The sequence below is a fragment of the Lipotes vexillifer genome, unplaced genomic scaffold (genome assembly GCF_000442215.2).
Source record: "Lipotes vexillifer unplaced genomic scaffold, Lipotes_vexillifer_v1.1 scaffold858, whole genome shotgun sequence".
In the NCBI taxonomy this organism is placed as follows: Eukaryota; Metazoa; Chordata; class Mammalia; order Artiodactyla; family Lipotidae; genus Lipotes; species Lipotes vexillifer.
The window spans coordinates 1,150,469-1,173,185 of NW_006788467.1; the positions used below are offsets into that span (position 1 = coordinate 1,150,469).

General features: G+C 37.1%; 1 protein-coding gene across 1 annotated transcript in view; it reads right to left on the reverse strand.

Annotated features, from left to right (window-relative positions):
• The window catches only part of SPAG17 (sperm associated antigen 17), a 227,316-nt gene that overhangs the window by 89,064 nt on the left and 115,535 nt on the right, over nucleotides 1-22,717 (reverse strand). Inside the window, exons 19-24 of the mRNA XM_007461630.1 lie at nucleotides 20,029-20,210; nucleotides 18,358-18,455; nucleotides 9,073-9,309; nucleotides 7,454-7,565; nucleotides 5,171-5,326; nucleotides 3,735-3,848 (exon numbers count right to left, since the gene is read on the reverse strand). Of these exons, the coding sequence (XP_007461692.1) occupies nucleotides 3,735-3,848; nucleotides 5,171-5,326; nucleotides 7,454-7,565; nucleotides 9,073-9,309; nucleotides 18,358-18,455; nucleotides 20,029-20,210 (899 nt within the window). The remainder of the gene's footprint in view (nucleotides 1-3,734; nucleotides 3,849-5,170; nucleotides 5,327-7,453; nucleotides 7,566-9,072; nucleotides 9,310-18,357; nucleotides 18,456-20,028; nucleotides 20,211-22,717) is intronic.

Here is a 22,717-nt window from a genome sequence, read left to right on the forward strand (position 1 = left end):
AATCCACTATTTTTTTAAATAAATTTATTTATTTACTTAACTTTTGGCTGCATTGGGTCTTTGTTGCTGTGCACGGGCTTCCTCTAGTTGTGGCGAGCAGGAGCTACTCTTCATTGGGGTGCGCGGGCTTCTCATTGCAGTGGCTTCTCTTGTTGCCAAGTGCGGGCTCTAGGCACGTGGGCTTCAGTAGTTGCAGCACACGGGCTCAGTAGTTGTGGTGCAGTAGTTGTGATGCACGGGCTTAGCTGCTCTGCAGCATGTGGGATCTTCCTGGACCAGGGATGGAACCCATGTCCCCTGCATTGGCAGGCGGATTCTTAACCACTGCACCACGAGAGAAGTCCCTAAATCCACAATATTGCAATCAGGGTTAGCACCAAGGGCAGCATGAATCTTCCTGAAGGTGAGGCAGGTATAAGTTGCCTTAATGTCCTCAATGATGCCTTTATTGAGTGGCTGCAGCAGTGATACAGTGTTAGGAGGCAGGAACATCACTTCCACTTCCTTGTCAATGAGGCAGAGAAATTGAGTTAGTTGGGAGCATTGTCAATTATGAGGAGCACCTTGAATGGTAGCTCCTTCTCTTTGAGATATTTATTCATTTCAGGAATGAAGCACTGGTGGAACCATTCCAAGAACAAGACGGCTGTCACCCAAGCTTTCCTGTTGTGCTACCAGAACAGCATAGACAATTTTTGCTTTTGTTCTTTTGGGCCCAGGAGTTGTTTGCTCATAGACTAGGCTTGATCATGTGACCCGCTGCATTGCCACATAGCCCGAGAGTAAGGTAAGCTTTCCAGTCCTTGAACCCCAGGGCCTGCTTGGCATTCTGATGGTTGTAGGTACAACTGGGCATCAGCCTGTTTTATCACAATTGAAGACTTGCTCTAGAAGGTAGCCTTTCTCTTCTTGAGCTCTTCTGGGAACACTGATGTTGCTTTGGCACTGCCCGATGTCGATTCTCCTGTGATCTTTAAGTTCTTGAGGGTGTAGCATTTTACCAGCTAACCAGCCATCTATCAGTGCCCTTAAACTCCTTCCTCTCACAAGAGTGCTCACAGAGGCTAAGTGCTCTTTCACGCGTAATTCTGCCATCCAAAGGGACATGGTTCTGTAACATGTCCCCTAGCCACATACAAAATACAAGCACTTTGTAAGCACTTTGTCATGAACCTGCAAGACCATTTTTGCCATTGTAGGGGCAGCTCTAACCCTTCCATGAACTTCAGCTTCTTTCTGCTTTACTGTGAGAATGTTCCATTCGTTCTTAGTGACCTTACATCCCACTTTGGCAAGCCACATGCCACTTTTCAGAAGATCAAAGATTTGTATTTTCTTGTTGAGAGACAGCACTTTCTGCTCCCTCTTGGCGTTTGAGGGATTGTTTTGACCACTTAACTGCTTTTGGGGAGCCATTTTTCACAGAAAGCAAGCATGAACACACAATACAAGTAGCAAACGAACGGGACACCAGACCAGCAATGCTCAGACAATGAGCACTGGAGAGAGCGCAGGTCTGTGACGTGGTAGGTGGCCACAGTAGGGTGTGCCTACACATCACTTCATTCACGTGGCTTCAGCATAGTGATCGGCATGGGGCAAATCTGGGGGCAAAATTTTGCTTTTTGCAACTTTCTGGAATTTTTTGAAAAATAATATTTTCAATTCAAGGTTGGTCGAATCTGTGAATTCAGAACCCATGGATATGGGATACAGAGGACTGACTGTACTGCGCAGTTTGCTTTTCCACAAACGTGTCACGCTTTTACACTACTGAGCTTTTGCACATGCTATTCCTGGTATAGAATTCCCTTCCTTTGATTCTTTTTCTAAGTAATTTCCACTCAACTCCAAAGACGCAGTTCACATGGGTGAAGCATTCCTCAGAGCAAGTAACCTGTAATCTGAGTCCTGAAGTATAGGAGGAAGTTCACTGTTGAAAGTGGTGATGTACGTAGCAAGAGAAAGAATTCTGAGCAAGGGGCACAGCATGGGCAATTGGTCAGAGATAAGAGAGAGCACAGTTCATCAAGGAACTGAAAGGCACAAAAAAGACTAGGGTAGCCAAGAGCTGGAGATAACCTAAATGTCCACTGACAGATGACTGGATAAATAAAATGTGATGTATACATGCAGTGGAATGCTGTTCAGTCTTAAGAAAGAAATTCTGTAATGTGTAACAATGTGGATGATCCTTGAGCACATTATGCTAAGTGAAATAAGCCAGTCATAGAAAGACAAACACTGCATGATTCCACTTATGTGAGGTATCTAAAATAGTTGAATTCATAGAATCAAAGAGTAGAATGATGGTTGTCAGGGGCTGGGGAGAGAAGGAAATTGGACGCATCAAGTAATATCATAATCAACGGGCATAAGTTTCAGTTAAGCAAGATCAATAAGCTCTAGAGAGCTGTATATGTTGAATTAAGAGGGGGGAATTGGATTGGAAATTTGTTTAGCCACTAGCAGATAAACGTTCTTAAACATTAGTATTATATGCATCCTTAAGGAATTTATATTTTTTACAAAGACTCATGCCTTCAACTTTTTTAATATACAGAAAGTAAAACATTACTTATTATCTACACTATAAACATTTTCAAATGCAGTACCTATAAACTGAAATTAGGAACATCTGTATTAAATGGAAAGATTACATATTAATTTAAGGATTAGATCAAGAATAAGTAAATCACTTAGAAAATAGCAGCAACATAGTTGATATAGAGTAGGGTGTAAATATCTTAATGTAAAATAATGATAACCTTGTTCAGTAGGAGTATGGTTTGTTAGTGACTGTGTCGATTTTAATACATAATTTGTTAGGCAACAAATGACTTTTCCAAGTGTTGGATTAAAAATGAATCAACTACAAAATTAAAAGTCAAAACCCCAAATAAAGCAAAAATACTAACAAATTTAATGGGTTCTCTAACTCACTAAAGTACTACAATACTTGGCACAAGGTAAGAAACATGGATTAATGATCCATGGGAATATTGTCTCTAGAGAAATGAAACTACATAGTACGACAGATAATTGGATCACCACAATTCACATGTAGTTTAAAGTCACACAACATAGGGATTACCTTTTGATTTTATAAAGCTTTTTTTTTTTTTTTTAAATCTCTTGTGGTTAGATCACTGTAAAAGGCATGAGAACCCACAAGATTTCCTAACTGGTTCTTGGTAAAGTGACAGGTCATTTTGTGGTTTGTAAGGAAATAGCTTCCAGTTGGAGAATTTGTTTATTAAGAGTAGGGTAAATAAATCCTTCAAGATGTCTAATGAATGGCTCCTTTAAGATTAATGTTCTGAAGCACATTGAGGAGTTCCATAAACACAGGATTCATAGAAATATTATTCTGTAGAAAATCAAGAGGATTCTTTGGCAAACCATGGTTTTTTTTGGTACCAACTAACAGACTTATTTTCATGGGTTAGCTAACAAAGATAACTTATATGTATGTACATGTGTTTATATGTGAGATTATATGTATGAAAAGTGCTGTTTAAAATGTCAAACTATTGTTACTTTCTACATATGAAAGATTATATATGTACATACATATGTACACACACATATGTAGGTACACACACATATATTCCCACTGGTCAGGAAATGAGGGGCATTAAATCAGAACATGTTTATCAACAAGTAAGCTGATGGAGGGTGGGCAGCTGCCCTTGGTCACGGGACACTTATCCTTTCTGTTGTGTTTAATTCACCTGGCGCCATTCCACTCGATCCATAGTAACTTATTGAGAGGCAGATTCCATTTTCCAAGGTGGCAGAAAAAGATCCAAACTTGCTGACAGCTTTATTCTCTGCATTTGATTCTTCTAAAAGATAAAATCAAATCAAGGACATTTTTGTTTTATCAATGTAAGCAAAACTCAGTGTGAAGTGGAAATCACCCAAATATGTAAAAGCATGGATATGATTAAGTAAATTATGATATGCACATATACCAATGAATTATTATGAAATCATTAAAAAGTCTTTTTTTTTTAATCTTTAGATACATATTTTTTTAATCAAAGTATAATTGACTTACATTAGTTTCAGGTACACAGCATAGTGGTTTGATATTTTTATAGATTATGCACCATACAGTTATTATAATATTATTTTTAAAAATATTTAATGAATAGGAAACTGCTCATCATGATAAAGTGAAAGACATACACTGTGAATAGTGGTTACTGCTGGGGTGGTAGAATTATGAGCAACTGTCATCTTTTTAAAGTATTCCTATATTTCCTAATTTTTATACTAAACCATATATTTTTATATCAGATAAAACAAAGAAGAGTAATTTTAAAATTTCTGTTTTTAAGTTCTTGGGTACATTCAGACTTGTCAAACATTGTATTCTTACCTTGAATTTATAAAACACTGTGACTATAACTAAATTTATTAGCTAGATTTAGTTATTGATCTTATTACTAACTTGAGTCCAAAAGCATTTTATTAGTTAACTCATCTCCATTTGCAGGTATAACCTACACTGGGCAAGAAGCAATTAATTTTTCCAGCTGGTGTTGCCGGGACATGTTAAATGGGGTTATCAAGAAGTTTCATGGTGTATGATCAATGGACATCCACCTGGAACTCTCATCTACAAGCAGGTCGAGATGCTCATGGCCAAATTTAGGATTTTTTTTCTTGTTCTTGCAGTTTAAGAAAATTGATACTACATGGAGATCCAAGTGATAGATCATAGATAGAAACCCCATCATTCACAGTCAATATTGCAGAGAAGCCAAACCTTCAGTAGGAATCAATTAATAAGCACCTGAGTCCTAGAGATTGCACTTGGTACAGTGCATTAAACAAAATTCAGGCCAGAAAGGACATTGCAAACTCAATGTTGCTACAAAAAGGTAGCCAGGTGAGGTAGACTCTGCATGTCAGCTGGAATCAAGAGCTGGGTTCCCAGAAGAGGCAAAACCAAGTAAGCAGCCCACTATAGATGGGCTATGTATACGATGTATATCCCCTTTACATTAGGGAAAGTGTATATAAACAAGATGGCAAAACACTCCAGTTATCATCTGTAAAAATTACACATGCCAGGGATGCATGTGTTTCTGTTAGGTGGATAGGTTTGACCTATGGTGGAAGTACTGATACCCACTGCCACAAAGATGCAGCTGCTTACCTTTTTCAAAATGTTGCTCTCCTTCTCTTTCTTCTTTCTCATCTTCTGAAGGATAATCCTCTTTTATCTCCTTTTTCACAATTTTCTTAGGGTCTCTTAAATGAATTAAAAAATTGTGCTTGTCCTTTTTCACTCTCACTTTGATAAAAGTTGGGCCTGGAGAAGAACCATGGGATAGAAAATGGGCTGATTGTGATGCCCCAATTAAGCTCTGTGATAAGACCTCTAAATAATGCAGCATAGCATTTAAGTCAGGGACTAGGAATACCTAGGCATGTCACCACTTTTATAAAAAGATACCTAAAAGAATAAAGTGATGGTGGAATTCCAGGAAGGATCAGCAGGTGGAACAGGGAGATGTTTGCAGACTTTCTGCTCATACCTAAAATCAAATTACAGAAGGGAGAGTAAATTGCCTAAGGTGTACCTATACTCAACTTTATGATCAATCACACGTGATGGTTAATGTGAAAGGATTTTGTAATTGATAAAGAATTGCGTAAATGTTAGTTACAGTAGTTATTATTGTTTGTAGGAACATATAAGAATTTCCCAAACAAAACATTTTCTGCTAGTGTTCTGACTCATTCTTTGTCTCCTCTTCCAGCTTTTTTCTTTTTTTTTTTTTAACCCAGCCTCTCCTTTTCAACTTTCATTGAATGATCATATCTCAAAGTTGACAGAATTAAGATAAAAATATACTTACTATGAACCATCTGAAACATATATATTATATGCATATGCAAATATTGATAAGAGTAAAGAATGGTTACTGAAAATGGAACATAGCATTTTAAAACTTGAGTCCAGTGCTTTTCTCAGTTCTGTGATTCTGAGTTCCATTTTTAATTACTACTATTTGTACCCTACACCCAGGGTTGCTATTCAAAATATTAAACACTAAAACATATTGTAATATAAATTAATATGCACACCTATCTATTAATAAAAATCCCTTTCATGTTTTAAACGTCTTTATTTTTATTTGTTTTTTTTGGCTGCACCAAGTGGCCTGCGGGACCTAAGTTCTCCGACCAGGGATCGAAGCCCCGCCCCCTGCAGTGGAAGCCGGAGTCCTTACCACTGGACCGCCAGGGAAGTCCCCCCTTTCATGTTTTAAATAAATAAACCTTATATAATAAAACAGTCTGGCATTTGATATAAGTTGTACCACAAACCATTCTTTAAATAATTTGAGTAATTTGTAGGCCTTTTTTATTTTAAAAATCATTGGTAGGATCTTTTGTTTGATGTGGCAGTTACTATCTAATGATGCTTGAGCCATGATTCCACATAGGGAATAGCATTCTCACTCTTGTAATGATTTCCTCATTAAATTGATGGTCATTTGATGATAGGAAGGAAGGAAGGGAGGGAGGGAGGGAGGGAGGGAGGAAGGGAGAAAGGGAGGAAGGAAGGAAGGAAGGAAAATTAAGAGAGGGCTGGAGGAAGGGTAGGGAGTGAGAAGGGTCAGGCTGGTGTTGCAGGCAGAGTGTGGGTGGGAGGAGCCCTGGTGTCCCTTGTTGGGTTGCATAATCTTGTGGACATTGAACAGGATCCTGCTCACACTCCCTCCCCACTGACTCTTCCCAGCTCTCAGAGACCACAGCTCCCTACTAGACAATAAGCTGTCAAATAAAACCCAGGTCCTCAAACCCATCCTAAGAAATCTTTAAAGCATAGTGAAAAGAGAAGCTCTACAAGATGTCCCCAGTAAGCTCCCTAGAGCCCAGATCTGCTCTTCCCTTGGGGAGAATGAAGCATTTCCTTTTTCCAGACTAGGTCCTCCTCAGCTCATCTCCAAGACCTCCCTCCCACTTAATGACTTCTGAATCCAGAGGCAATTTCTTTATAGCAAAAATAACTGGATATCGGCAGCAGGCCCCCAAACTCTGTGCTCCAGAAACCAAATCAGGAATTTGCTCTAAATTCAAAGTATGTGCTTAGTTTCTGAGATAACACTATGTGTTGTAATTAACATTATTAAGTAACGATTTGCTTACTGCAGTTACTATTATACTATTTTCCAATCCTATGGAAATATTTTAACAACTGGAATGTTTGTCTTAGTGTGCCCAGGTAACCTCACGGCTGGCCTGTGCCTTGCAGAGGCTATTACAACAGAAGAGTGTGAAGTCTGAAAGTGGGGAACATTGTGCATAAATGAATCACTGGGGGCACATTACTACTCTCACCTATCCTACTCAGGAGTACAAGGCCCCAGGATTATCTGAAATGGGTTAATATCTTCTAAACCATTAACCAGCTGCTTTCAAAATGTACCTTTTTCAAATGTTGTCTTTTCTACTTCAATCTGCCCTCCATCGGAAGGATACAGATAATAATTTGTTCCTGAGATTTGCACTGGTATTTCTCCCATGTTGTATCCACGAAACTAGAAAAGAAAACATCATGCTTTGAGTGTGGGATGGCAATTGACAAAAATTAGGTCATCCATGTGAGCCAGTTAAAGCTGCCATAAGCCTAACTTCTGCTAAATGATTTGTCACTTTGTAGACTCAGAGGCCAGTGTCCATCTTATCTTTGGCACCTCCTGTAGTGTTACAATGACAGGTAGAATTAAAGGAGGTACATGATTTTAAACTCTGTTCACTGGAGCATCCTCATAATCCAGTGCAATTCAAATCACTGGACCTTTGCCAAGGCAGTGCAAAAAGTTATCAATTTCTCTTTCATTGGCTGGTAATTTCCTGTTTAAAGAGAGCTAATGTACTGAGGAGTATTGATACTTTACATTTTAGAAGGTCATGTGTTAAAGACATTTTTTTTTTTTTTTTTTACTAAGTGTCGCTAATAGAGCTCCAAGTGATACTGATGCAGGCTAAAGCTTGAGAACAACTGGCTCAGAGTAGTAACTAGAAAGGACAAGGGCTGTTACGTTTTTTCCCATCTTTTCCTGATTAGGTTTTTCTCATAAAACGGCTTGAGGGAGAGATTGGCAAAGGGAAGGTTTCACAAAAGCATACAGGCAAGAAACGTGGGTGCATACAGAGAGATAACCCAATGTACTCAGCAAGTCCCATCATCTGAGACAGAAAAAGCCAACCTCTTTGTCCACTATTGTAACTGAGCAGGACCCTATGGGGCCTTCCTGGGACAGACTCCTCCCCCATATCCACTGCTTTAGCTCCTCTGACCTAGATAATAGTATTTGAGGCACATTTCCTGAGTTGCCTTACAGATACTAAAACCAGCACCAAATGGAAGAAATGAACTAGTGTACTTGATGACCATGAGCACCATAGCCCCCAGACCTACTGGTGCCTAAGGATTGATAATGTTAACCCCTGTGACACTGCCCTGTTATCTGACCATCAACCAATCAGAGAATTCTTCAGGAGATGATCACATACCCTGCAACTTCCCTCCCTCACCTGGCCTTTAAAAATGCTTTCCTGAAACCCATCGGGAAGTTGGTTGTTTTGAGCACTAGCTGCCCAGGACTCCTTGCTTGGTGCCCTGCGATAAACGTTGCACTTTCCTTCACCACAACCCAGGGTCAGTAGACTGGCGTTACGGTGTGCAGGCAAGTGGACCCAAGTTTGGTTTGATAACATACTGACCTATCACAGTTGCTTATTTACATACACCTAAGTGAATGCTTTTCTGTCAAATTTCCATCTTTACCACCCCTAGAAACCTAGCTCCATGGCACTCAAGAAAAACTGGCCTAAGGGTGCTCCTGTCTTGGTGATCGGCTGCAAAGAAGGTCCTAGGTATCATAGGATGGACTGCAGGTCTGAGATCTTCTATACTAGAAGAAACCCCAAGGCCTCTGTGGTGGCAGTGAAGACTGAAAACCTTATGTTTCCACAGAAGCTGTGTTCTTCCCCAAACAATTAGGAATGACCCAAAGGAGCTTTTTAGAAAATTGATTTTACCGAGTAAACGATCTCAGGTTCTGGTTCCTGGAGGGGCTCCTCTGTTATTTCCGGGATCTTTATTTGCTCTTCTTTCAATTTCTCCGTTAAAAAATTTTTTCTCTTGAAATTCCTACTATCTTCTTTCTCTAGTTTTTCCTTGCCTTTCTTTTTACCAGATTCCTTACTCTTCTTTTCTGCTTTTTTTTCTTCCTTTAAACGTTCCTCTTCAGCTAACCTCTCTTGTTCTTTCCATGCCTGTAAACACATTTTTAAAAAATTAATAGGATTTTGGAACAAATCTGATCCTATTCAGGTTCACTCTGGAGAATATTTAACATGATTTTTTTTTTTTTTAACATCTTCATTGGGGTATAATTGCTTTACAATGGTGTGTTAGTTTCTGCTTTATAACAGAGTGAATCAGTTATACATATACATATGTTCCCATATCTCTTCCCTTTTTGTCTCCCTCCCTCCCACCCTCCCTATCCCACCCCTCCAGACAGCCACAAAGAACCGAGCCGGTTTCCCTGTGCCATGCGGCTGCTTCCCACTGGCTATCTACCTTACGTTTGTTATTATATATATGTCCATGTCTCTCTCTCGCCCTATCACACCTCACCCTTCCCCCTCCCCATATCCTCAAGTCTGTTCTCCAGTAGGTCTGTGTCTTTATTCCTGTTTTACCCCTAGGTTCTTCATAACATTTTTTTTTCTTAAATTCCATATATATGTTTAACATGATTTTTATAAGCTGCATCTCTGATGGATCAAAATACTGAGCTAGAAATTGTGGTGTCATCCTTGATTCTCTTTCTCTCACCCAACTTCTGTATGCTAAACCCTGCCAATCCTCTTCAGAGATCTCTCTTCACTTCAGTTTTTTCTCTCACCCTCTGCTGAAATTTTCTTTACTTCAGGTCTTTTTATCTTTAACCTGAACTATTGCATCAGCCTCTTAGCTGGTCTCCCTGGCTCTCATACTTTTCCACAAGAATCCAATCCCCAATTTAGGTTCTAAACATGGTTAATCAGCAGTATCGTAGACTAGATGTCCAAAGAAACATTCCTGGCATAAAATATTTCAGAAATGATGGCTAAAATATCAAATCATCATTGTAATGCATAGCAATGTAATGCAATGCATTGTAATGCATAGCAAATGCTGGCAGCAAAGTAAAAAATATGAGAAAGCACTAATTCAATGAGGGAAGGAAGCACTGAAAACTGCAGTTTCCCAGGGTTATCTGCCCATCCCTGGAAGCCAAGAACTTGGGTTTTGGAAGTTATAGGGACTAGAGCCAGAACCCAGGAGATCAGAGACCTGTGAATAGCACGGGTATTTTTTTTTAAATGACACCTTCACTGAGTGAACTAGAAAAAAATCTTGCCCCATAGAGTAAAATCATGAAACCTAGTCAGCTTCCCTGGCCCTGAGTTAAAGTAGGAGCAGAGAGGGCAGGAGGAAATTGGCCCTGAGAACTCTTAACCACAAGCCTGTCCTCACATAGATTTGTGGCCAAAATGTACATCACCTTAAAAGTATTCTGAAAAGATTGTGGGCAAAATGTGAGTTCACAAAGGAAGATCACAAAATCTGAGGAACTAAGTCAAAACCAAAAACCTGAAGAAACAAACTCTGAAATTATACTCGCAAAGACTGCAGATATTGGAATTATCAAACAGAGAATATAAAATAAGTATTTTAATATGCTTAAAGAAAGAAAAGGAGGCATCAAAAGCATCAGTAAAAACAAGAGAGTATCAAAAATCAGTGAGTTTGAAAGCCCTATTGGAAACGGAATAGGATTTTTGAAAAGGCAGTATTTGAACAGATAATGGATGAGACATTTCCAGAGCTGATGAAAGACACTAATTAGTGAATCAAACCCAGGAAATGATAGTGATGTGCTGGACCTGGGTCATACTGACTTGGAAGAGTTCATTGTTAAATTTTCAGGAATTTTGCGAGTCAGTTTTAACCACATCCATTATTAAAATCAAATGATACAAATGCACAATAAAATACCATTAAAAACAAAGGCAATAAACACTCAAAACATACCACTTTCCTAACTATTTTGTTACATTTAACTATGATTTATGCTAGCGGTCCCCAACCTTTTTGGCACCAGGGACTGGTTTCATGGAAGACAATTTTTCCATGGACAGGGCTGGGTGGGGGGGGAAGACAACCTTTCCATGGACGGGGCTGGGGGGGGGGGGGGGGTTCAGGCGGTAACGCGAGTGACGGTTCAGGCAGTAATGTGAGTGATGCGGAGTGAAAGGGAGCAGCAAATGAAGCTTCCCTCGCTCACCCGCCCACAGCTCACCTTCTGCTGTGCGGCCCAGTTCCTAACAGGCCGAGGACCAGTAGCAGTCAGTGGTCCGGGGGTTGGGGACCCCTGATCTATGCCCTCGGGGTTATCTATGTAAATTGTGCCTGTATGGTAGAACTATAACAGTGTGCTACTGCATATTGTTTCCAACTCCACATACAGTGACATCTTATCAGTAGCTTGAAGTCAGCCATGATGGGAGTATTTACAGAGATCAGCAAATGCTACAAATCAGGGATTTATTGACTACTCGTTGATTATATAGACTTTAAAAAATGATGGAGAAGATGTTAATAATGCAGTGTGCTGTGTTTTGAGCTGTTACACTGTAACTAGCACCAAAAAAATTGAGGAAATATTCTTCCAGTATTTAAAAACTATTACCTGATTCAGCAAAGAAGTTGCTAATGTCATTGGTGAATAAGTGAGACATATCCCTCTGTTGCTCACCTTTGTCTTACTTGCTCATGTAAATGAAAATATCAATCAGCATTCATTGTGGAACTACACTTGTTTGTCAATTGCAACTATAGGCTGGCTAAAGATGTAAGAGCTTAGTAAAAATCAATGAAAGTAATTCTGTGAGAATCAACTGGCTAAATGGAATTTACAATAAAGAGTATTACATATTTTATTATTTGTAAATTGTGTGCTATACATAACATGTATCAGTAAAATTTAGAATGAACTATCTATACAGAATTATTTTTCCTAGAGAGCTAATGCTAAACATTTACCAGCACACCACTGCATGCTTTCAAAGCAGCTAGAGAGAAAAGATGAACTGTCTATAAAAGAATGACAAGTTAGATCGACAATCAATTTATTGGGTTGGCCAAAAAGTCTGTTCCATAACATCTTATGGAAAAACCTGAACAAAATTTTGGCCAACCCAATATTAACAACTACAGCATCAGGTAGAAAAATGTGGAACAAAATCTTGAGAGTACTAACAGGATACAAAAAAGTCAAACAAGAATTTTATAAATTGAAACTATGTTTAATGAATAAGGGTAAAGTAAAACCATTTTTCAGACATGTCAAACCATTTTTCAGACCTGTTCAATAGCAACAAACCCCCATTAAAGGAAGTTCTAAAGGAAATACTCATAAAATAGAAGATGTGAGAAGAAATGCTCAACAAAACAAATGGTAAGCATGGGGCTAAATCTCAATAGCACTGATTGTATAAAGCAATGACAATAATAATGTCTAATTTGTGGGAACAAAAAAAAAATCAAGATAAAACTTAAACACAGGTTGGGAGAGAGGAAGCCGTTTTAATAATTCCTTGTATTGTTCTGGAAGAAAGATATTTTACTGAGACTTCATTAAATTATATATACAAGTTGAAAATCTAGAGCAACCACTAGTAGAATAGAAATAAAGTGTATACATTATAAACTTTTCCTATTAAGAGCCAGATAGTAAATAATTTAGGCTTTTTGGGTCAAAAGACAATATCAAGGATATTGTGTAGGTATTTATGTAACAAGCAAGAAAGGTAATTTCTGCAAATATTTTATTGACAACTCACTGAGTACAATTTTTCCCCATAATACAGTCTACAAATATGAAAAATAGAATTCTTCTGGTGAGGGAGGATAGCATTTTACTTAGAGTTAAAATTAGTGTTCCCTATCATCAAATTGATTGCAAGTAAAATAGAAAAAAAACATACAAAAGAAAACAAGAAAAAAGGATCACAGAAAAGGTAGGAAAATAGAAAACAGATTGAAAATCAAAAATAAAATAAACTATATATCTTAATATATAGTTTATTAGAATAGATATAAATGGATTCAAGTGTTCTTCTAAAAGAAAAATCATCAGTATAATTTTTTTAAATCTAGTTTATAATCCCTGTTTACAAGAGACACACTTAAATTATCAAGCCACAGAAACGTAAAAATAAAGAGAGAGAATTTGTTAGTAAAATACTATCTGAAAGAAAGCTCCTATCCCTTGTTTTTCTTTATTAATTTTAGAATCAGCTTTCCAAGGTTCATTAAAAATCTGCTGAAATTTTGATAGGAATATATTTCTATTTCCCATTGTGGTCACAGGGACTCTAGCCCTTGGTGTTATGAGAATGGTGAAGTAAAGGGCCATTGTGAAAAAACTACCTATTGTTGAAACTCTGGGCTGCTGTAACATGATTTGTTCAGATAAAACTGGAACCCTGATGAAGAATGAAATGACTGTTACCCACATATTTACTTCAGATGGCCTGCGTGCTGAGGTTACTGGAGTTGGCTACAATCCATTTGGGGAAGTGATTGTTGATGGTGATGTTGTTCATGGATTCTATAACCCATCTGTTAGCAAAATTGTTGAGGCGGGCTGTGTGTGCAATGATGCTGTAATTAGAAACAACACTCTAATGGGGAAACCAACGGAAGGAGCCTTAATTGCTCTTGCAGTGAAGATGGGTCTTGATGGACTTCAACAGGATTATATCAGAAAAGCTGAATACCATTTTAGCTCTGAGCAGAAGTGGATGGCTGTTAAGTGTGTGCACCGAACACAGCAGAAAACAAAATCAACCAATGTAACTAACAAAACCCAAACCCGCTGACCTGACTCAGGATCTAGAAGAGGTCAGCCTGGCACAGATATGAAAAATGCACCAATTTAAAAACAGCCCCACGGGACTTCACTGGTGGTGCAGTGGTTAAGAATCCACCTATCAATGCAGGGGACACGGGTTCGATTCCTGGTCTGGGAAGATCCCACATGCGGTGGAGCAACTAAGCCCGTGAGCCACAACTACTGAGCCCATGTGCCGCAACTGCTAAAGCCCGCGTGCCTAGAGCCCTGCTCTGCAACAACAAGCCCGCACACCGCAAAGAAGAGTAGCCCCTGCTCGCCGCAACTAGAGAAGCCTGCAGGCTGCAACGAAGACCCAACGCAGCCAAAAATAAATAAATAAATAAATAAATAAACTAACGAAAGTATGAGTATATACTTTTAATGGTATATGAATATATTTCATACCCTAAACTGAGTCTTTTCATCCAGACCATGGTATATTTTGCCATTTATTCAGGTGTTTATTGTCCTTCAATAATATGCTGTAATTTTCTCCATAAAGAAAAATATTTTATTAATTTATTTTTCTTGGCACCTTATAGTTTTTGTTGCTCTTGTGAATGATATTGGTTTTATGTTACATTTTCTAATCAGTTATTGCTGGTGAATAGGAACTCCAGTGATTTCTTTTTCTATGTTAATCTTGCATACAGTAAACTTGCTGTGCTTCCTTAATTCATTTTAAAAGCCAACATGCACCCCAATTTCATAGCAGCATTATTTACAATAGCCAAGATATGGAAGCAACCTAAGTGTCCATCAACAGATGAACAACTAAAGTAGATGTGATATATATATATATATATATATATATATATATATATATATATATATATATATATATATATATATATATATACACAATGGAATACTACTCAGCCGTAAAAAGAATGAAATTTTGCCATTTGCAGCAACATGGATAGACTTGGAGGGTATTACGCTAAGTGAAATGAGTCAGAGAAAGACAAATACTGTATGATATCACTTACATGTAGAATCTAAAAACTACAAAAAAACTAGTGAATATAAAAAAAAAGAAACAGACTCACAGATATAGAGAACAGATTAGTAGTTACCAGTGGGGAGAGGGAGGGGGAGGGGCAAGATAGGGGAAGGAGATTAAGAGGTACAAAGTATTAGGTATAAAATAAACTACACAGGGGCTTCCCTGGTGGTGCAGTGGTTGGGAGTCCGCCTGCCGATGCAGGGGACGCGGGTTCGTGCCCCGGTCCGGGAGGATCCCATGTGCCGCGGAGAGGCTGGGCCTGTGAGCCATGGCCGCTGGGCCTGCGCGTCCGGAGCCTGTGCTCCGGGACGGGAGAGGCCACGGCGGTGAGAGGCCCGCGTACCACAAATAAAATAAAATAAAATAAAAAATAAATAAATAAACTACACGGATCTATTGTACAACACAGGGAATATAGCCAATATTTTGTAACAACTATAAATGTAGTGGGATTTTTTTAGTTATAGTCAGATCTTTATTTGAAAATCTCATCTGCCAACTTAATGCTTTCCACCAACTCGGGATGCAGAAACCTTCACAGGCTTCACAATCTTTTGATTAGGTGCTGCCTTTGTAGTAGTCATTGCTGTCTTTATAAAATTGTGAGTCACTATATTGAACACCTGTAACTTATATAATACTGTACATCAACTATACTTAAATTAAAAAAAAGAGCCAACACATGGTGCTTCCCTGGTGGTTTGGTGGTTAAGATTCCACGCTTCCATTACAGGAGGCATGGGCTAGATCCCTGTTCAGGGAAGTTCCACATACCATGAGGTGCAGTGCCTCCCCCCCACAAAAAAGAAGCCAACATAACCTTAATAGTAATGCTTGTTAAGAACAACACAAAAGCCTATCATTTCATTCATCACAGACACAAAAATTCTAGATAAAATACTATAGAACAGAGTCAGTTGTTTATTAAAATAATTAAATATTAAATTATTAATTAAATATTATTAAAATAATAACATTCCATAAAAAAATGGTGCTATAATTTTTCATCAATAATGTACATAAAGATGGACCCAGGGGCTTGCCAAAAATTAAAATTCCTAGGTTCTATTCCCAAAGATCAGTTAGGATGGAGTGAAAACACGTATATTTTAAGTCTCTCCTCTCCCCAGAGATACCTAGGCAATTATGGCATATGTGGTTTTGTGGTGTAAGGACTAAACTTTAGGAAATGCTGAAGAGAAGTTTGTTTTAGAAATACAAAGGTTGTTCAAATTGTTAAATCAATCTCCATAATTCAGTATGTCTCCCAAATAAAGGGAAAAAACCCCAATAGATATTAGTTTCAATACCAACAGATACTTTAAAAATTTAATAAGATTAAGCAGAAAATAATAATAAACTTAAAGATTTTCCATGTAATTATCTTTACCATTAATACCAAGAAGCCAGGGAGTCTCACCAATCTTAACCAATGCTCTTTTGAGGGTTATTGCATACTGATGGAGGTGGGGAAATCAGCTCCTGCCTACACAATCTATAAGCTTACAACAAAGCTACTGTAATTAAAATAGTATGGTACTTGTATAAGAATAATTAACTGAAACAGAATACAGCATTCAAAAATGGTTTAAAATACCATCACATTGGGATTAGGTTTTCAATATACGAATTTTGAAGGACACAAACACTCAGTAGACACTATAGTGTTCAGAAGAGTTCAGGATATCTATCATTTTATAGGGATCTATAAAAATGGATTAAAAAATGGGTACCTAATATGTGACATATCAATATTCCAATTTGTTTAAGGGGTGGGGATTAATATTACATTTAATTAAATAGTACTAGTAAAATGACAGTCCATCTGGGCAGAGAAAAAGACCCTTACATTATGCTACAAAACATGTATTTCAGATAGATTAGATCTCTGAATATAAAAAGGATATCTATGAAAATATTCTAAGAGAGTGAAGGAAAATTAACATACAAACTCAAGGTGGAATCAACCTGATGGAACCAAAAACACAGAAGCCCTAAAACCATAAAAAAAAAAAATGACAGATTTTTATAACCCTTTTTTTGACAAGCTGTAACGTACATACAAAAAGAGCACAAATCCTAAGTGAACAGCTGAATGAATTACCACCAAGGAAGTGCTCCTGTAAAACTACCACCAGGTCAAGAAACAGACGACCTCCAGCTCCCCAGAAGCCCTCCTCATGCTTCTCCTCAATTACCACCCACTTGTACTGCCCCAAAGGCAAACATCATCCTAATTTTTAATACATTAGTTTAACTTTGCCTATTTAAAAACTTATGTAAACAAACTCCTACATAAGGTATATAGTCTTTTAACTTTATCTTCTTTTGCTTAACATGTTGTGTGTGAGATTCATCCATATTTCTGTGTGTAGCTACATGTCATTTATTTCCAGAGCTGCATAGTATTTCGTTACATGAACCATTCTAGGCATTCTACTGATGAATCTTGGAACTGTTTCCAGTTTGGGAGAATTAAAAATAATGCTGCAAGGAAAACTGTGTCCATGTGTCTTGGTGAACACATGCATGCATAAGTATATTAGGTATATACTTAGGAGTGAAACTATTTGGTTAAAGAGAAATCATATGCTTAACTTTAGTATGTATGTCCAATTTTCCAAAGTGGAAGGACCAACTTACACTTCAATCAGCAGTGTATGAGAATTTACTTTACTTCACATCCTTGACAAAATCTGGCATTGTGTCTTTTAAATTTGGGCCAGAGATGATTGATTTGACTACATAAAAGTTAAATATTTCTGTATAAATAGAAAAAAGTGGTATTTATTACTAAGGAAATTGTTTAATAAATTAAGGTACATCCAAATCATAGACTAATATAATGCTATGAAAATAAGTTAGATCTCTAGATATTGTCTGGAAGTGATATTCATGATGTGTTGCCAAGAGAAAAAAGCATGTAGCAGAGTTAAAAAGAAACATACCAAACCTAAACCAAAACCAAACATGAATACTCTCTTATATTTGTGCATGCATGCTTGTATGAGCATAGAACATGCCAAATCATTAATATTTCTGACTTCAGGGTCTAGGACAGCCAGGTTCAATTTGATTTCTTATAAAAGCATGTATTACTTTTGTAATTAAAAATTCCAATAAAAATGCAAACAAAAACAACTTCCTGCAGCAGATGCAGAGAGTTTACCAACTATGAACAAAGCACTGCCCTGGATTTTGGCATAGTTTCCTAAAGGTTTATCATCTGGTAGAGGAGAAAGCTTGGTGGAGAGACTGTCATTTCAAGTTTAGCAAAAAGATCATTTCCTGTTATACCACACAAACTAGTACAAAATAACTTTGAACTTGTGATTTGTCAGTGTCATTTGTCTTTCCTTGGATTACCTTGAGAGAGCCTTCTAAAATAAAAGGAATCTTTTCCTTCTCTTTTTCTTTTTCTTTTTCTTGATCTGATATCTCTGTTTTGCTCATTTCTTTGTTACCTATAATCAGAGAAAATTAAACTTCTTAGTAAAACTCTCTAAAATAAGGTTTCATAGAAGGACCAAGAGTCTGGGTTGTAGGGGATCCCCATTCACTCATCTCTGAATTCTTTTTTTGTCATCTCTAGAGTGGACATCTGAAGTGGAACTGAGCTCTTTTAGGGATGAACAACTCACCATCTGTGGAGGCAGTACATTCCATTCTCAAAGTGTTGAGAGTTTGAAGCTTTTAGTGAACTGGACTCTTTCTCACTAGAGTTTTAACCTAATTAATCCTAATTTAACCCCTTAAGATCACACAGAACAAATTTAACTTTTCTTTCTAAACTGAAGCCCTCCTCTTGCCATTATAGTTATTCTGTTATGAAGATTTACATCTGTCCTGACTTGAGAGGCCTCAAACTGAATGCAATACCTACCAGGTGTATTCCAATCCCAATTCCAAATAAACTATTTTCTGAATTTGGTCCATAGACACCCAGATAATTATTAAGCTTTCGGTTCTGCTCAGTAGTAGAATAAAGAAAAGGCAGTCAACCCACAGTTTTTGCTCCTAACAGTAAAGTATGGCCTGGACATGATTGTGAGAGGGCAGCCCTACCTGTCTTTTTAGATAGTCCCATCGAGTATTCCAATTACGTAGTGCTGTCCTGCTGCACACCATCAGGAGGAAGGCTGAGTTGATGGATGGATTATGTAACCATTTTGGTGAAAGGTGAATGCTTCATCTTTGACTTGGTTTTCCAAGTTTTATTTTAGAATCAAGCCAAGAAAATTGGCTTTGGTAGTTTATAGTGGTTGCAAAAACTTTGGAAATTATATAGTTTTGCTTCTTTATAGGAAATCACTCTCAACTTGGTTATCAGAAACAATGAGTATTATTCACACAGAGCTCATTTCCTTTGTACGAACCCAGTGAAATATCTTTACTTTCCAGATGAATTACCTCAACATTTCACTTATTTATCAAGTATCCTTCCTCTTTTTCTCACCCTCTTCTCTCTGACTGACAGCATCAAAGCCATGAAAATTGACAACAACAAAAATGAAAGTATCTATTGATCCAACATCCTGTCGAGTCCATGTCACAGGCCCCCAATAATCCATTTTTCCTTCATTTTTAAGTTCTAACTCCCAGTTAGTCTTGGGACTATTTTGTTTACTCTTCTAAGGAAGGTCTTGTTTTAATCTCACTTTGGAAGCCATAATGATTCTTACGGAGACATACTGACTCTGAATCTAACTCACATATTGCTAACAAAACTTAGATAGGTGAACCTATCAATCCCAGCAAAACGAAGACATTTGGCATTTCTCAGCATCACACTGGATCTGAATAGATTGAATCTTTCAGATCTGGCAGGAAGTATGGTCAATATAAGACAAGTATCAATCAATATACAACAAATATTTTCATCATATTTAGAATGCAGCTATTCTATTTTTTAGGGAAAGTAAAGAGTCACAGAAATTTTGTGGACAACTCTTTTTAATCCTGAAATGTTCACTGTCTTGATTAAATTAACAAATAGAATGTCTTTGGACTTATGTGTAAGTACTACTGGTTACTTATTTTTAGATTTTTTAATAGAATAAATTTTGCTAGTAGAAGAAATTTTGGTACCAGCAGAAGATTTTATTTCCAGCTCATTCTTGGTCCTACTGATTTCCTCAGCCATTTTAGCTTCCTGATATACAGCTTCTTCTTTTATGATCCAATCTTGAATGGATTTTGCAACAAGTTCCAAATAATTCCTAAAAAAAAGCAAAGAACAGCAGGTGACAATTGAGCTAATATTAGTTAAAGTCAACAAGTGCTTAAGATACTGATTGTGCAAATGAACTTTTAAAAAATGAACTGATTCTAAATTGCCCATGTAACAAATGTAATAGCAATATATCCTAGAATATATTTTGTACAAAGTAGTCATATATGAATATTCAGCAAACATTTGAAAATTGTTCCACTTCCTTCATGATTAAAGATGTATAAAATTAAAAATTAGACATTTCCATCCAAACCAAAGATTAAAATGCTTGATAATACCAAGAGTTGATGACGGTTTGGAGAAACAGTCATTCTCAATGCTATTAATTGGAGAGCAATATGGCAAAATCTCTTTTTAGGGCAATTTTATAGCACAATAGGTACTATCTTAATTGACTGCCAGCTAAGTGACTCACTGTACTAGCTGAAACACTGCACTCTTGCTATAAAACTTACCGGCCCTTGAATACCCACATCCTAAATACTACACCCTAAGCTGCTTGTGCATTTATGTATACATCAGCATCTTACTGCTTACCAGGATTCAGTAATATTTGCTCCCAAATCCATTTATTCTATTTATATTGATTATTGTAATTATTTTAACTAAATGTTATGTACACTTACAATACATGAATAGCCAAAGAAAGTTGTTGCTAGGGAAAAAAGTTGAAATATTTAGGTTTGACAATAAAGCTTAGTTACTGTCAAATTGTATGAAAGTGAGGATAAAAGTTTTGAAAAAATAAAGCTAGATGAATTCTATACTCAAGTTGCTTCATTATTTTCTTTAATTCTTGATCTCTTTTAAAGAAAGGAAATGCAAATTGCAAAAGAAGTAGTAAAACTGTCACGGTTTGCACATGACATGGTACTATATATAGAAAATCCTAAAGATGCTACCAGAAAACTACCAGACCTCATCAGTTAACTTGGTAAAGTTGCAGGATACAAAATTAATACACAGAAATCTGTTGCACTTCTATACACTAAAAACGAAATAGCAGAAAGAGAAATTAAGTAAACAATCCCACTTACCATTGCATCAAAAAGAATAAAATACCTAGGAATAAACCTACCTAAGGAGGCAAAAAACCTATACTCCAAAAACTATAAGACACTGATGAAAGAAACTGAAGAGGACACAAACAGATGGAAAGATATACTGTGTTCTTGGATTGGAAGAATCAATATGGTTAAAATGACCATACTGACCAAGGCTATCTATAGATCCAATGCAACCCCTATCAAATGCCCAATGGCATTTTTCACAGAACTAGAACAAAATTTTAAAAATTTGTATGGAAATACAAAAGACCCTGAATAGCCAAAGCAATCTTGAAAAAGAAGAATGGAGCTGGAGGAATCAGGCTCCCTGACTTCAGACTATACTACAAAACTACAGTCATCAAAACAGTATGGTACTGGCACAAAAACAGAAACATAGACCAATGGAACAGGATAGAAATCCCAGAAATAAACCCACACACTTATGCGCAATTAAAATCTGTGGCAAAGGAGGCAAGAATATACAAAACTATGGAGAAAAGATAGTCTCTTCAATAAGTGGTGCTGGGAAAACTGGACAGCTACATGTAAAAGAATGAAATTAGAACAATCCCTAACACCATACACAAAAATAAACTCAAAATGGACTAAAGACCTAAATGTAAGGCCAGACACTATAAAATGCTTAGAGGAAAACATAGGCAGAACACTCTTTGATATAAACTGCAGCAATATTTATTTGGATCTGTCTCCTAGAGTAATGGAAATAAAAACAAAAGTTAAAAAATGGCTCCTAATTAAACTTAAAAGCTTTTGCACAGCAAAGGAAACCATAAACAAAATGGAAAGATAACCTACGGAATGGGAGAAAATAATTGCAAACTATGTGATGGAGAAGGGATTGAGTTCCAAAATATACAAACAACACATACAGCTCAATAAAAAAAACAAACAAACAACCCAATCAAAAAATGGGCAGAAGATCTAAATAGTCATTTCTCCAATGAAGACATACAGATGGCCAATAGGCATATGAAAAAATGCTCTATGTTGTTAATTACTAGAGAAATGCAAATCAAAACTACAATTAGGTTTCACCTCATACTAGTCAGAATGACCATCATCAAAAAGTCTACAAATAATAAATGCTGGAGAGGGTGTGGAGAAAAGGGAACTCTCTGGCACTGTTTGTGGGAATGTAAATTGGTACAGCCACTATGGGGAACAGTATGGAGTTTCCTTAAAAAACTAAAAGTAGAGTAACCATATGATCCAGCAATCCCACTCCTGGGCATATATCCAGAGAAAACCATACTTTGAAAAGACACATGTACCCCAGTGTTCACTGCAGCACTATTTACAATAGCCAGGACATGGAAGCAACCTAAATGTCCATCAGCAGAGAAATGGATGAAGAAGATGTGGTACATATATACAATGGAATATTACTCAGCCATAAAAAGGAACAAAACTGGTCATTTATAGA